At 34.9% G+C, this 16,208-nt stretch overlaps 1 protein-coding gene across 10 annotated transcripts in view; it reads left to right on the forward strand.

Moving 5' to 3' along the window:
• The first annotated feature begins 935 nt into the window (after positions 1–935).
• ADAMTS6 (ADAM metallopeptidase with thrombospondin type 1 motif 6) overlaps positions 936–16,208 on the forward strand; it is a 333,405-nt gene continuing 318,132 nt past the window's right edge. For 4 of the 10 annotated variants that reach the window (XR_005234665.2, XM_037982240.2, XM_037982241.2 and 1 more), the window contains exons 1-3: positions 937–1,627; positions 9,081–9,455; positions 11,882–12,246. Coding sequence is in view for 9 of the 10 variants with exons in the window: in XM_037982240.2 (XP_037838168.2) it covers positions 9,359–9,455; positions 11,882–12,246 (462 nt within the window). In the remaining variant the exon portion in view is untranslated. Of the gene's footprint in view, positions 1,628–1,745; positions 2,277–7,291; positions 7,839–9,080; positions 9,456–11,881; positions 12,247–16,208 lie in introns of those variants that run through there. The other 6 variants (XM_037982239.2, XM_037982243.2, XM_007973869.3 and 3 more) reach the window with 4 other exon arrangements.

Consider the following 16,208-nt stretch of genomic DNA (forward strand, 5'->3'; position numbering starts at 1 on the left):
CTTAGGACATGGAAAACATTGGGCATTTTCTCCCCAGTGGCAGGTTTCTCTCAGCAAATGAAAGTGAAAGTGCTACATTGTAGCGGTATTTTATCCTTAAAGTCTGGACTGGCAGCTGGTGTGTAGGGGGGAGGGAGGGTGGGCTTGGGAAGCTTGAAGAACCAGTTTTGAGGTTTTGTTTGTTTATCTTGAGATCGCAGCAGGGTTCCTGTTTCCCCCCCCCCCCCTTTTTTTTTTTTTTTGGTTGGGGGTGGTGGGAGGGAGGTCCTATTTCGGATTTATTTTCATTTGGGCATCATTGAAGTTTCATTCAATGGACTGACTTTAAAAAAATACACTCCACTTGTGGCTTTTCCCGGTTGCACTTTAAAACACCATCCAGTCTCACCCTCATCTGGAAATAATGCAAGCTTCTCTCTTCCCCCGCTCCCTCCTCCCCTACTTTTTTTTTTTTTCTTTTAAAGCTCCACATAACCTGAAGTCGATAATCAGATGGAAAATGTGCTGGTATTAGTTTACTTTAGTTTACTTTTCCTTTTGGTGCTAACCTTACTTGCTGAAGTATGTATAAAACACAGGCATTTTGTACACTTGTAGCTACTGAGGCTTGATGTCTGCCTGCTCCACGAATCTAAGCTTTTAAGTTTTCTCAGAGGCACTGTTTACGTGCAAGTTTTAACATTTTGATTGTGTGGAGTTCAAAAATAAAATTACACAGAGAATGACACCAGAGATCTTAACAGTGACATTAGTCCATCTAAAGTCATTCATCCTCCCTCCCCCTTCCTTTTTCCAAGAAACAACTAATAGCAAACCAGGCTAGAATTTCTAAGAGTTTAGAGGAGGAGGAGGAAAAGAGGCGGAGTGAGATAGGAGAGAGGTTAGAGAGGCCAGAATTTCTCTCATTCACAGTGTGGAAAAGTTGACATTGTCTAAGCCCTTCTGAATGGCTGGTAGTTGGTTACCCCGATTGTACCTCTACCTCCCCTCCCCCTCCACGTGACGACCCAGGACACATGCGCACCCGACGCAGCCCAGGCACATCTGCAGACTGACGTCAGTGTGCTCTGCCTCCGAGGAAAAGCTGCCAAAATTTTCTCCTGCTGCAATTCAAGTTGGCTGGGGGCCGGTAGTGAGATCTAGGGCTACTTCAACAAAACTTTGCTGCCCTTCCTGCTCCTCTTGTCTTCTTTTCTCCTGATACCTTTTGATGCTCTGCACATGTTATTTGCATAGCAAAGGCACTAAGCTTTCCAGGAAGAGAGGGCACCACTTCCACCCCCAATAAGTCTTTTTTCCCGTCTTTTCTTTCTTTTCCTTTCCTTTTTTGGGGGGTGGGGAGGGAGAGAAAGGGGGTTTGCAAAGGCAGCATCTCAGAGTGATAGCCTAGATGTATTGAAGGCATCTCTTATTCTGCCAAATCGGAAAGTCAGTTCTCTAAAGCCCGGGTTAGCCAGACCATAGGGTTTTATTCTGGCTGCAGAATAACTGGCTGGTGTGGCTTTGCAAAGGGGGGCAAAAAATTTAAAAAAAAAAAAAATTAGAGAAGAGAGGGAGTACGTGAGTCGTCCAGTGCAATCTCTATTGTCTGAAACTTACTTTTTATCAGAATTTGAAGATGAAAACGGTAAGGAAGACTTAACGATATTCAATGAAGCTTTTTTTTTTTTTTTTTAAACCAACAACTTGTGCTTTGCTTGTCTTCCGAATAACGCTTAGAAAACTTTTTTTCTGTGTGTGTGTTTTGGGTTTTTTTTTTTTCTTTTTCTTTTTTTTTTTTTAAATGGCAATGAGTGAGCTTGACTGAACTCATTTTACAAATAGATACCTTTTTAACTCCAGACTTGTCGGGGGTTGTAGAATTCTGGGACTTACAATTATTTTATGATGCAAAAAATACGTTTATTTTATGAATATACAATACATGTTTTGTGAAGTGGACTTGATTATGATTATTGTAATCTTTTAACTGATCACCAAATAGTAATCCGGAAGGTAATAATGATGTGTGTGTTTTAAATTGATTTCCAGTTTTCTTAAAGAAAAGTCTTCTGCATTTTGTAGTTTCATGTCAGTGTCGTAAGTCTTCAGACAAGTGCATATTTTATGCTTGGACTCAGAGGGTAGCATTAATGTGCTAGCTGTAGCCCCGATGCTCTAGGACATGTTAAGCTCTTAATAGGCTAATCAAAGAGATGGAAGCGTGTGTTTTTGATTTACTTTTGGCCACTTGGGACGTGCTAGACTCATAACCCTCCGGAGCCTTGTTTATCGGGGTATGTCTGTATATATGGTGTATGGGACCAAAGTTCAGGGATTGAGGAGGGAGAGCGAGAGTGCGAGAATGGGGTATTGGAAAGCCTCTTTCTGATAATATGTGCTGCAATTCCTGTCTTTGATGCTTTCTTTCCTTGTACTAGAGGAAAAGTGAGCGAGAGATTGAGAAAGCGCACTGAGAGGGAACAAGAGAGTGAGTTTCTTACTCTTGTTTTTATTTGAGCTGCCGGTGCAACGCGTTTGGGCCAGATGCCAACTGTCTGGGTCACACGCGTTTTATCCAAATAGATTTAGCGCTGCTGTCTGGAAATGGGCTGCTGAATGTTAACTTTAGGATCAACTCAACCAGGGCAGCTCAGACTGTTACCCTCTGTCTGGGCGAAGTGGAGTGGTGGGGACGGGGGGAGGTGAGGGTGTGCAGAGCAGAGAGAAAAAGGGAAACTGAACCATTGCTTGGAACTTTAAAAAAGACACTTGAGTGTGATTTTCAACATATTCTTTTTATGTTCAGATGTCGTGGACTAATTTTCTGTTCTTTTTTCTTTCTTTTTTAGTTTTTGTTAATTAGACTGAAATGTTTAGATGTGGGAATGACAGTTTTCAGAATTCATGACAGGAAAAGAAATTTAACACAAACTTGGTGTAGTTGAAAGAAATTAAGAAAATTAATTTTGGAGATAATTGTTTTCTTGTGTTGCAGCAAAGTGGTAGCTGCAGTCTAGTTTATGGTACTTTTGTGCTTAAATGTGATCATTAGTGTTTTGAATTTTTGAAGAATAGCATTTAGAGGCAAATACGTTGATTTCAAACAAGTCAAATTCATTCATTTGCCACAACATTTGCCACAAATGGCTGCAAATGAAATCTGTGTAGTGGTCTTAATATTTTTGTGATTCCTAAGAAGAAAAACTTCTAGCCTCAAGACTTAAAATACTGTAATATTCCTCATGTCTGATTCCAATACCTGTAAGATTAATTCCTACTCTGGTCTACTCTTAGCACTTCCTCTTTCTTTCCTTAGTAACCACTAGTAGTTACTAGGATGGGTCTTTATGCCAAATCTTATCAAGTTTGTGACTTTAGTGAGTGAATGAAGGGAGTTACCATATTGAGAGTTAGTTAACAGCATATTTGGAATATGTGTTGGGGGTAGTGGGGAGAAAAAGAGGGCAAGAGGTGGATAGCTCTCTTGGCTTCTGCCAAAAAAAATGGTTGATTACCAAGCTAACCTTAAGAGAAAAAAATTCTAATACAGATAATGCGTATTTACTTGCTATCTGGAAAAAAGTGTGAGACTACATGTAATTTAGGGCTTGAGTTTTATAAATCATGGATTGTGTTTTTGCTTTTAGCTCGTTTGCTTTTCTTGATAGATATGTTTTGGGTAATTTATGTGTTTAGTTTCACCTTTCCTTGGAAACCAATCTCACAAATTTTATAAATGACCTAGAAACCTTTATACTTAGAGCCTCATTGTGTCCTTAGCATACAGTAGGTGATAATAAATATTTGTTGAGAGAATAAATGGAAAATGAAAGAGGTTAATTTTCATATATAAAAATTAAATACCTGAAACAAGCATGGTATTGTTGTTTCTTCCATGGAGATCAAATCAGCCTTAAATAAATAACCAGAGTTAAGATGGATGAAAGAAGTTGAGAAGAACGTTATACATGTTCTTTAGCTTCATAATAATAGTTCACAAGAGGAAATTATTACCTTGGCTACTCCCAGATCACTTGAGTGGGAAGTAAAGATGATAGAGGAAAAAAGACAAGTAATGCCCTCCAACCAGGGCAGACTACTGAGGAAATCACTATAGTGCAAGTTGTGTGATCTTTTTTCTTCTTAGGTAGTGTAGCTTTGATCCATGGAAGCAGGTAAATGATCACTTTACTGCCTGGTGCGTTTGTGTTAGGGAAAAAAGCATACGTGAAATCAAAGTGAAATGGATGTTTTGGTTCTGTTTTCAAATTTAAAGTAGTTATAAGTATCATTATCAAGACCGAAGTTCTTTACTCCTTGCTGTAAAAGACGATGTAACTAGTTGATTGACTCCATCATCATATCTAACTTATTTCACATTTATGAGGGAAAGAGGAATATGAAACTATTTTTGAAGGAAGGCCTTTGAAAAGTGATGTTAGATAATGAAGGAGGGCTAATATTATTTAGCTTAAAGTGAAGTACAGAGACACTTTACATCATATGTAATCTAATCTCTTAACAAGTCTTTGTGAGATAGACATCAGTATCATGGTTTTATAGATGAGAAAGCAGATACAGAGAGGTTAAGTAACTGGGGGTCAGGCCAGGACTCAAAGCCTTTGTGCTTTCCACAACATAATGATGTTTCTGCTATACAATTTAAAAGGTCAATGCATTGTAATTTTTGGACAACTCTTTAGTATTTTAATGTTAGTCTGAACTTTGTAAACTATATCTGGAAAAGTCACAGACTCTACATATTTATGGTGTCCAGATTAACCTCCCCACCAGGTGTCAGAAAGTGGGTTAACTCATTCACTTTTATTTTGTAGGGGACTAAGAGTCATTAGATTTGTTAGTTGTGTTGATTTTAGTTAAATTCTTTTTTTTGTTTGTTTTTTGTTTTTGAGACCGAGCCTCACTCTGTCACCCAGGCTGGAGTGCAGTGGTGCAGTCTTGGCTCACTGCAGCCTCCACCTCCCATGATCAGGTGATTCTCTTGCCTCAGCCCCCTGAGTAGCTGGGATTACAGGTACACACCACCACACCTGGCTAATTTTGTATTTTTAGTATATTCAAGGTTTTGAAATGTGGGCCAGGCTGGTCTCAAACTCCTGACCTCGGGTGATCTGCCCGTCTCAGCCTCCCAAAGTGCTGGGATTATAGGTATGAGCCACCATGCCTGGCCAATTCTAGTTGAATTCTATCTAGACTAACTACTTAATGTTAAGTTTCTTCACTGAGCACTGGAGGCCAAAAAAAAAAAAAAAAAAAAAAAAAGAGGGAGCAAGGGAGCGATAAAGGAAAAAGAAACTCACATGCCAGCTATTGTAACTAGTGTTGGAACCAAGACTATAACTGGTTTGTTTAACTTCAAAGCTCCTGCTTTTTCAACTATGCACCAATGCCTTTTTTACTGCAAATCTTTAAATCATACGGTAGTCTACTTCTGGCCAAATAGGTATTACTTTTTTTTCCTCAATGCTACTGGCTTAGTTAACTTGGGCATTTACAGGAGAATAAGTAAGAGTGAAGGTTGTGAAACTGTAACAATTTACAAAAAGAGCAGGACATTTCTCAAGAGGGAAAAATAGTTACTCCCTAAATCCAGTCAACTGTATTGTAAGTTTCTCAGTAGTTTCAAAACCCAGAAAAATAGGGATGAATGATTCAATCAAATCTATCTCCATTGCTAGAAAATTAACTCAAATGTGTTAAGTATATGTTCTTTAAAGGAAGATTATAACCTAAACTATATGAGGGACCCATTTAATGTCAGATTTTATTACTCAAAACACTCCAGTGATTTAAAAAAATTAAAACAATGAGAATGAATGTTGTTCATGAGGCAACAATTATAATTTTAAAATTACATGGGAAGGTTTAGAGTATGGAAACTGTATTTAAGTAGGTTGGAAACCAAGATAATGGAATTCTTTTTATTGCTGTTATTGAATAATGGTATAACTTAATCTCTCTAAAAATTTTTACCTGAGAAAGGATATATAGTACCTGCTATCTTGCCTAAATTAGTGTAGAAGTAATTTCGAGAAGAAACAATGACTGTATGTGAAGTTGTTAAAAACTATTCACATTAACTAAACAATACCATTTATAAATATCTTGGCCGGGGGCAGTGGCTCATGCCTGTAATCCCAGCACTTTGGGAGGCCAAGGCGGGCAGATCAGGAGGTCAGGAGATCAAGACCATCCTGGCTAACACGGTGAATCCCCGCCTCTACTAAAAAAAAAAAAAAATACAAAAAATCAGCTGGGCATGGTGGCACGCACCTATAATCCCAGCTACTCAGGAGGCTGAGGCAGGAGAATCACTTGAACCTGGGAGGCGGAGGTTGCAGTGAGCCGAAATCGTGCCACTGCACTCTAGCCTGGGCAACAACAGTGAGACTCCATCTCGAATTAAAAAAAAAAAATCTTATTTGACATTGGTTGTTATTAACTGCTATTGACTGTTTAAATTTGAGTGCCTTAAACTGAAAGTGTGATGTAATACAAAGAATTTAGACTTTAAAATCAGACAGCCTTGTGTGAATCTGGGCTCTACTGTTTTATACCTGTCTGACCAGTGAGCTTCCGTTTATTTGTGAATTGGTGGTTGTATTAGTAATCAATTGCTGTGTAACAAATTACCACAAACTTAGTGAGTTAAAACAATACACATTTATTATCACACAGTTTCTCTGGGTCAGGAATCTAGGGGTTGTGTCCTCAGCTTTAGTGTATCTCACGAGGCTACAAAGTGTTGCCAAGGACTAGGGTCTTTACAGAAGGCTTGACTGGGGAAGAACCTGTTTCTAAGCTCACCTATTACTGAATAGGATTTAGTTTCTTGCATACTGTTGGACTGAGGGCCTTAGTTCCTTGTTAGTGATATCAGAGGCTGCTCTCAGTTTCTTCAATGTGGGCCTCACCAAATGACAGCTTGCTTCATCTAAACCAATTAGGGAAAGATGTGGCTGGCAGGATGGAAGTCAGAATCTTTTGTATGTAATAATGAAGTGATATCCCCTCAAAGTTGAGATATTCTATTGGTTAGAATCAAATTAAGAGGAGGGAAACAAGGGAATGGATATGAGGAAGCCAGATTATTATTATGGGTTCATCAGAGTCTACTCTACCACAGGGGCAGAGTATATTTACTTCACAAGATTGTTTTGGAGATTAAAAGAAGCAATATATATTTAAAGTTTTTTATTTTTGGTCTGATCTTAAACTACCTTTCTGGTTATTACCTGTTTTTTTTTTTTCCACAGGAACAAAATTTGCTATTGCTATTATTACTAATATTGTTTACTATTTCCCATTTTTTTTTTCTGGTTATCTAGACTTTGTGGAATGCATTTCTTCTATTTGTAATGATTACCTTCAGCAATTTGATTTGTAAAATTATATTCGTCTTCCAGGATCTGTCTGAAATGCTGCTTTTTCCATAAACATTCCTTGATCAATTCTTCTCTGACCCAGAAGTCATCTCCCTCATCTGATCTCCCACAACAACTTTGCACAACCTTGTCATGGCATCTGTCAGTCTGCCTTACACTTTTCCTTGTTGTTTAGATTATGAGCTCCCCAAGGGCAAGGATTGAATCTTAATCTTTTCTGTTTCCCTTTATCTTTTTCTGTATTCTGATGTTGTTATAACATCATCTTTTTAACATAGTAGGACAATATTTATTGATTAATGAATTAGCTTTTCCAAGGCTTAGCAGTTTAATAACTTGTAGAGACAGATGTAAGGAATTTTAAATGGCTGTTGTTGTTTTATATGTTGTATGTACCAATATTTCTAGCACCACAGGGAATGAAGTGTTTCACATAAGTTAATTTTACAGGTAACTACAAATACTTTTTATATGCCTAAAGTGATTTTATTTTAACCACTATTCATTTATTCATTCTTTTACTCATCCATTTTTTTCAACCAACAAATATATATTAAGTATTTAGTATGTGAAACTTTTATATATTAGGGATTTGGAATGAAAATCTTTCTAATATATTTTGTGTACTTTCCTAACTTATTAACAGTAACGTATCTTATTAAAAGCATTTATCTTCTTATTTTGGACTCAGGCATAGTATTATGAATGTCAGATATTGAACTATATAACACAGTTATACATACAATAGGAACTGTTAAACTATGTAAGACCCATTTGCCTCTACCCCAAACTATATTACTTTGGGGTTCTTAAACTACATTTTAGTTTTTTATCCTTTTTTTGGGTCACAGTTTTGCTGTTTATGGCTAGTTTTTAGTCTCTTAGTTATTTTCTTCTTCTGATCTGCTGTATCCTGGGAAATCAGGCAGCCAAATATACTATTCTGTATCAAGTGTGAATGAAGACTCTGAGTGAGGTTGTTAGTTGAAAGTAAAGTACATGAGATAGGACTTGAAATCTGTTGTAATACTTGAAATGAAGTTTTTAAAATTTCTTTTAAGTTACATTCCAGAGAGTTGAAATTGACTCATGAGTTGCCTTGTAAGTCACATAAGACTTCCAAGTAAAGTCAAGGGTTATGGTACATATAGTTCAACTTTTTAGAAGTTTAGTTTCTGATACTGTCTTAGTGTTCACAGATGGCTGCTAAAAAGATCACTGTATTTGTAGATCTACTTTGTCAGAAAAAAAATGATAGGTGCCTTATAAAGCAACACAATATCTGGATATGAGTGTGTTTAAAAGGCATGTTATGGAATGGGATCACATATTGTTTGTCACTTACATATAATGAAATGAGGTAGTGAAGTCAGCTGACTTTATTTTATCAAAAGGAAGTTAACTCACTGCCCATCATTGTTATCTTCAAAGATTTTTAAAAAGAATTATGATTTCTCTTTAGATTCCTTATTTGATTATTAAGTAGCTCTGGCATTATGCTGATAACCGTTGAGGTCTCTAATTGTGTGTCTAATCTTGTGAATGTTTATTTAGACTACAAAGAGTAACAATGGTCTAATTTAACTATATTATTTTGTAGTTATGTCTTTTGGCAAGGATTCAGTACTATATAGGACTTGGATTTTTCCATTCTGGATATTTTTCAGTTAACTTAAATTTTTTTTTTTCTAGGTTAAAAAATGGCCATACTTTAGTAACTAATCAGCCTAATGCTTTGCTTATGAAAACTTTTACCATCATTATTTTTTCATTTTGGATTGAGAAAATGAATCCAGATATAGAAGAAAGTGCAGGATGTTGGATAAAAGTGCCTCTTAAACAGTGGAACATCCAATAACTAATTTACAAGAAGTTTTAAAGAAATAAAATTGTTATGCTTCGATTTTGCTATGGTATTGACTCTTTAGCACATAGGTAGCCCTCAAAAAAATCATCCAGTTTTCTAAATTATGGAAATTTTGTGGAAGACGTTGACCTGGATTTTGAGCTTCATCATGGCTTCATCGGAATTTCATAGTGACCACAGGCTTTCATACAGTTCTCAAGGTAGGATTCTTGCTTTTGAAACTGACACAAAATATTGCTATTAATTGGACAAGAAAAGATTCTGCATATTTAGTTTGGGTGGATAGTTTTTTTTGGGATATGTAGTGATAGGAATAGAGTCCCACTGTGTCAATTCGGTGCTCGTTTCATAAATGTTAAGGGCTATGTGTCGTTTAACTTGTCCTACTAGTATTTAACATCCAGTGGATTTTAGAGTTGACTGGTCTTTCTTGGAAAATGATAGACCCCAGGCCTTGTTCTTCTGAGACTTAAACTTTAATAAGCTTGTTCATGACTAGAGTTTTTGGGCAAGGACATGTTCAAAAAAATCCAAACATTTATGCTGTGGAAGAAGAAACCAGATAAATTATGATACAGGACCCTTTTAATATGGACCCTTTGTGAAAAAATACTTTTCCAAACCTAAGAATTCTGATCTAAAGACTAGAATCTGAGTATAAGAGTGAGAACTGTAAGAAGTGCAGCTTTTCATGTTCTAATCTTTATAATTTTAATCTATAGAATTGAGCCTTATATCATAGAAATGATCTTAATAAAGCAGGCCCAGGAGTAAATGTCATTTTGCTTTCCATGGACCAGTCCAGTCCGTATAGAATTATTGAAAGGCATACCTTTTGGATTTCCCTCCCATGAATACATAGTAACAGATAATTTTTTGGTGCCGATGAACCAGATTTTCAAGACTATTACAGATTGATATATGTGTCTAGAAGTCCGTGTTAAAAAGTGTGGCTCTCAGAGTAAATCAATGAAGCCGTGACATTTAGTATGAACTCTATTTATAAGAAGTGAAATAAACACTGTCTTTTAATTTATTTACCATTTGGTTATGGTTTTATGGGAGCTTATATTAGTGGGTAAACTCCATGTGTAGATACTGAGGCAAATAAGCAGACATTTGGTTTCCCTTAGTGGTAAATCTAGCTGAAAGAAGGTATGGCTAAGAAGGTAGGTGGATAATATTTAGTACATCTAAATGAGGAAAATATGTCTAAAAGTTATCCGAAATTTTAGTCAAGCTGTTTTTAAAATAGCTTTATTGAGATATTACTACACGTACCATGTAATTCACCCATTTAAGGTATATAAATTCAGTGGTTTTTAGTATTTTCAGCATTGTACAGCCATCACAATAACCTATTTTATTTTATTTTATCTTATTTTATTTTTTGGCACTAGTGTCATTGCCAACATAATCAATTTTAGAACATTTTCATCACTCCAAAAAGAAGCCTATACTTCTTAGTGGTTACTCCCAAATTCTCTCCAAACCAGCTTTCACCCCCAGCTATAGGCAACCTCTAAGCCTTCTGTCTGTAGAGATTTTCCTATTCTGGATATTTCATATAAATGTAATGATATGTGGCATTTTGTGACTTGCTGTTTTACTTAGCATAGTGTTTTAAATGTTAGATAATGAACTTTGATTATGAAGACAGTTGTTACGAAGGTTCATTCATGTCATAGCATGTACCAGTACTGCATTCCTTTTTATTGTAAAATAATATTCCATTGTGTGTATATACTACATTTTGTTTATTCATCAGTTGATGGAAATTTGGTTTAATTCCCCCTTTTGAGTATGATGAATAATGCTGGTAAGAGCATTCACATCTAAATTTTTATATGAATATGCATTTTCATTTCTATTGTGTACATACCTGATAGGAGAATTGCTGGATCATACGATTACCTCCATGTTTAAAATTTTGAGGAATTGTCAGGCTGTTTTTCAAAGTGGCTACAGCATTTTACATTCCTATTGACGATTTTTTTTTTTTTTTTTTTTTGAGACGGAGTCTCGCTCGGTCGTCCAGGCTGGAGTGCAGTGGCGCAATCTCAGCTCACTGCAACCTCTGCCTCCCAGGTTCAGGCAATTCTCCTGCCTCAGCCTCCAGAGTAGCTGGGACTACAGGCGTGTGCCACAATGCCCAGATAATTTTTTGTATTTTTAGTAGAGATGGGGTTTCACCGTGTGATGATTTCTTAAAAAATAATAATTTCTACAAGGCTATAGAGATTCTTTTTTGGATAACTTTCAAAAACAGATTCTATCTGAGCTAAACTCTTTTCTTTTACATATGTGTGCTTTTCATTATTTTTTATTTCAATGTAAAATTTTCATATTTCTTACAGAATTTAGCTCTTAGGATCCATGTTTTAAAAATTAAAAAAGTAAAATAGTCTTTCACAAGTAATATTAAAATAATTGCAACTTAACCTTCAGATTTTAAATTTTTCTTTCATTTTTGTTTAATATAACTTTTTTTGTACATACCTCACATATAACGATTCATAGTTTTAACTGACATGGTTGTTGTTTATATTGCTGCTGCTTTGTTCTGTTAAATTTTCTTTTCTTCCATGTGTTTTTTTTCTGGATTCTCTGCCTTGTGATTACAAAGAGGAATTCCTGACTTACCTTGAACACTACCAGCTAACTATTCCAATAAGGGTTGATCAAAATGGAGCATTTCTCAGCTTTACTGTGAAAAATGATAAACACTCAAGGAGAAGACGGAGTATGGACCCTATTGATCCACAGCAGGCAGTATCTAAGTTATTTTTTAAACTTTCAGCCTATGGCAAGCACTTTCATCTAAACTTGACTCTCAATACAGATTTTGTGTCCAAACATTTTACAGTAGAATATTGGGGGAAAGATGGACCCCAGTGGAAACATGATTTTTTAGACAACTGTCATTACACAGGATATTTGCAAGATCAACGTAGTACAACTAAAGTGGCTTTAAGCAACTGTGTTGGGTTGGTAAGTAGATGCTACAATTTTAAACTTCTGATGGGAAAATAAGTTCGCAATATAAATGTCTTTCCTCAGATTAAAAAAATATATATTATATATATATGTGTAGTTTAAGTAGGAAGGTAATAGTTTACATTTTTTTTTGCTATTTCTGCTGCCTTTGATTTTGATTTTCTTTTTAATAATGTATTGACTTTTCAAATGGCAGCTTTTAAAACTCTATTATTAGAAGAGGAATGAACAAAACTTCAAGTTTCCCTTTGACTTAAGTTTTTCTGTTCAGATAAGATATCTTTTATGCATAAACAAAACTCAGTCATTTTTGAAGAATTTTAGGGTATGTTTGTATGTATGTGTGTATTATGGCAGGAAGCCATGACACTGACATTCTTTTTATAATCTCTTTCTTTGGTAGGTAACATATCTTAAAATTACTTATGACCAACTTACAGTTACGAGTTCTCGAAGTAGAATCTTTTATACCAGTGTCTATGAGATAATTTTTTATGTATTTATATGAAGATTGATGTAAATCTTACTTTACTTAGAAACTGGGTTCTAGGCTGTGTGAGGTGGCTCATGTCTGTAATCCCAGTGTTTTAGGAGGCCGTGATGGGCGGATTACTTGAGGCTGGGAGATCAAGACCAGCCTGGGCAACATGGCGAGACCCCCATTTCTAAAAATATATTTTAAAGAAAGAATAGAAAAAAGAAAAGAAAATGGGTTCAAGACTACAGAGTTTATCCTGGGCATTTGAATCCATTCTAGTCTAATGGTAAATACACAGTTCAAAGTTGCACATAGTAATAATTGCAAAACAAAGCAAATTTCCATGCTTTCTCTTCTTTGTTTACCCTGTTCAGGCTAATGTAGATGTTCCATTAAAGCTGTGTCTGTGAAAAGGGTACAAACATTTTGATGCTCAAGGAATATTTTCAGAAACTGTTTTTCTTTTTTATTGTAACATACCCATATTCTCTGTTTCAATATAAAATAACTATAATTCGAGTTGGGTTTAAATAAGTTTTAAATTTGAAAGAACTATCAAGAACTACACAATGGAGAAAAACATTTCACTGTAGATGTATATAGGAATGTGCTCCAATTGTCTGCTTTCTATCACTGTTAAGTAAAATAAGCCAAAATATTTACTTAGCTTGTTAAGATTTAGGTTTAATTTCTATAGACAAATTGAGTACACTCATTACTAGTTTCTCTATAAGCACTGTTAGGACTTTATCTATAAAACAGACTTATCTTTTTGAATAAGATTATCCAAAATGTATTCTGAAACTTCTCATATGTTAAAATGACACACTATTAATTATCATAGAAAAATGCTATTCCTAGTCATTGACTAAGTTATTTACATTTGGCATTAACATTAATTATGCCATTGCTAGTTTTAACAGGGTGATGAAATGAGCAAATTCAAGATTTAGAAAAAAGCAAAACAAAACTAATTCCATTGTGGGATTTGAGAGAAGAGTGATTGTAGATATGAAGATAATTTAGAACATGTAGGAGACAATAAGGGCCTATTCAAAGACTATGGCATTGAGAATGAAGAAGATAGAATGAATTTGAACCACATTTTAGGACAAAATTTAAAATATTTGCATCCTATTTTTTCTTTCCTGACATATAATAAGACAGAGAATAGTAGGTAGTTAATAATATTTTTAAAATTGAAATAGAATTGAACTTGTTGTGAGAAACAGGAGAGAAGGCAATTGAAGATGGCTGAGATATCTCTTTTGGATGAAAGTATATATGAATGTTATGAGTTGAGAATGAATGTCAGAGGAGAGCTGGATTGGAGAGGAATTTGAAGAGAATGCCTTTGATATAGCAAATATGAGGAATCTGAATAAATAAAGGTTAAAGATGTCTAATGATATTTGAGAAATATAGCTCTGAAGGTTAGAAAAGAATTCAATTCTGGAAACAAGTAACTTCAGAGCAAGTAACTTCATATAGGTGACTTTATTAAATTGTGAAACATGCTCTTTGATGACTCAAAAGTGAGAATAAAGTTGAAAATGGAACCTTTTCTACAATGAAGGAGATGACAAAATGTCACCTATTCATCCTTATTGAGATTTTGTCTCTTGTTCTTTCCCTCTGTTAACACCTTTCTATTTTACTTCATCCCTTATTGACACTGTATGGTCCATGTTAACTAAGTTTGCTTATTTGATTAAGGGGTGATGTGCCAGGTTTGTCCTCTGAAGTTACTATTTTTTCCCTTGATAGTTCCTAAGGAATTTGTGAGCAGATATTTCACACTTTTACACACCAGTTTTAGTAAACTTTACCTTCATTCTTATTCTGTATAATGTTACTTTTTTTTTTTTTTTTTTTTTTTGGAGACAGGGTCTTACTAACTCTTGCCCAGGCTGGAGTGCAGTAGCGTGATCTTGGCTCGCTGCAACCTCCACCTCCTATGGATGTTACATTTTTAATCAAATGGAATATGTAAACAATTTTTAAAAAAAATTCTACTTTTCAAAGGCCACCACTTTTAATAAATTCTGTGTTTTTAATCATTCTATATAAAATAGTTGTTAATGCAGAGATCATTAGTGTTTTCTACTCCTATCTCCTCACCCATAGTTTTAGTGCTGGGACTCTTGCACCATTCAAAGGACAAAATTCCTAACATTATAGTCTGTCAGTTTCATATAATGTCATATTTTAATTTGCTTTGTATTTGGACCACGGTTTCTTACTCAGGTTTTATTTTTTTCTGGAGTTTCTATTTACTTTTACTTTTTCTTATTGAGAAAAAAGCATAGTTTCTTTATCAAGTGATACAATATTTTCCAGTTCCTTAGTCCTTGTATCTATTGCTTGAAATACATTCCATTCTTCTTTGGAGGCATTTTTCATGGAGCCATTTAATTAATTTCTTGGGCTAATTTCTTGTTGTTATTTTCTGTAACATCTCTCATTTTGGGGCTTCTTCTTTCCTAAATTTGTTCCACATCTTTCTCTTTCTGAGTTTATATCCTGGTTTTGTTGGAGAATATCTTCAAATAATTACCTCAGAACAGGCAACTGGGAAGTAAAGTTTCTGAGTCTGTGTCTGTTTGACAGGGACCTTGTGCAGCCCTCATGTTTGATTGATAATTTAGCTGAATGTGAAATTCTGGGTTCAAAAAATCATCTTCCTTAATGATGATGGATGGTAGTACTGGGAAAGGGAATATATAGGGCATAAAATTTATTTATATGGTTTTATAGCTTTAAAAAAGGAAAAATACTTAAAGGTCTTAAAAGTTAGCATTGATTCACAGGTAGAAGGCTGCTGCTAGTCAGATTCTTGTCCTTTTTTTCTTTAAAAAATTTTTTTAGTTAAAAAAAAAATTTCCCTCAGTGAAAGCATGTTCCTTTTATCCTTCCCGTTTCAGGAATTTATAACACATCTAACTATGGGTTTTCTTTCCTAATTTCTGCTTAGTATTTGATGGGTGCTTTTAATAAAGACCCTCCTTCAGCTTAGAGAAATTAAAAAAATTATTTTCTTAATAATTTTATCTTCTTATTTTTTTCTTCCTCCATGTTCTCTCTTTCTGGAATTGGTTCTCTGCTTCTCTTATCGTTTTCTCTTTTTCCATTGTTTTCTTTTTTGTTCTAAGTTCTATGAGATTTCCCTGATTTCATCTTCTTTTCCTTTGGTTGATTAAAAAATTATAGCAGTCATATTTCTAACTTTCAAAAGTTCTTTCTCTTTTTTCTTGGATTTTCTTACATTCTGTTATTTCATGAAAACTGATTATCTTCAGTCCCTCTGAAGATTATAAAGACTATATGGCTAGTTAGAAAAGCTCAATGATCCCATTAGACTTTCTGTTCATTTAGTCATATCCACAATTGTCATTCTCCCCTTTTCATTATTCATACATTTCACTAATACTTATAAGTACCTTCCATATAATGAGCACTGTTCTAGGTGCTAGGATTA

This window comes from Chlorocebus sabaeus, chromosome 4, assembly GCF_047675955.1.
Source record: "Chlorocebus sabaeus isolate Y175 chromosome 4, mChlSab1.0.hap1, whole genome shotgun sequence".
In the NCBI taxonomy this organism is placed as follows: Eukaryota; Metazoa; Chordata; class Mammalia; order Primates; family Cercopithecidae; genus Chlorocebus; species Chlorocebus sabaeus.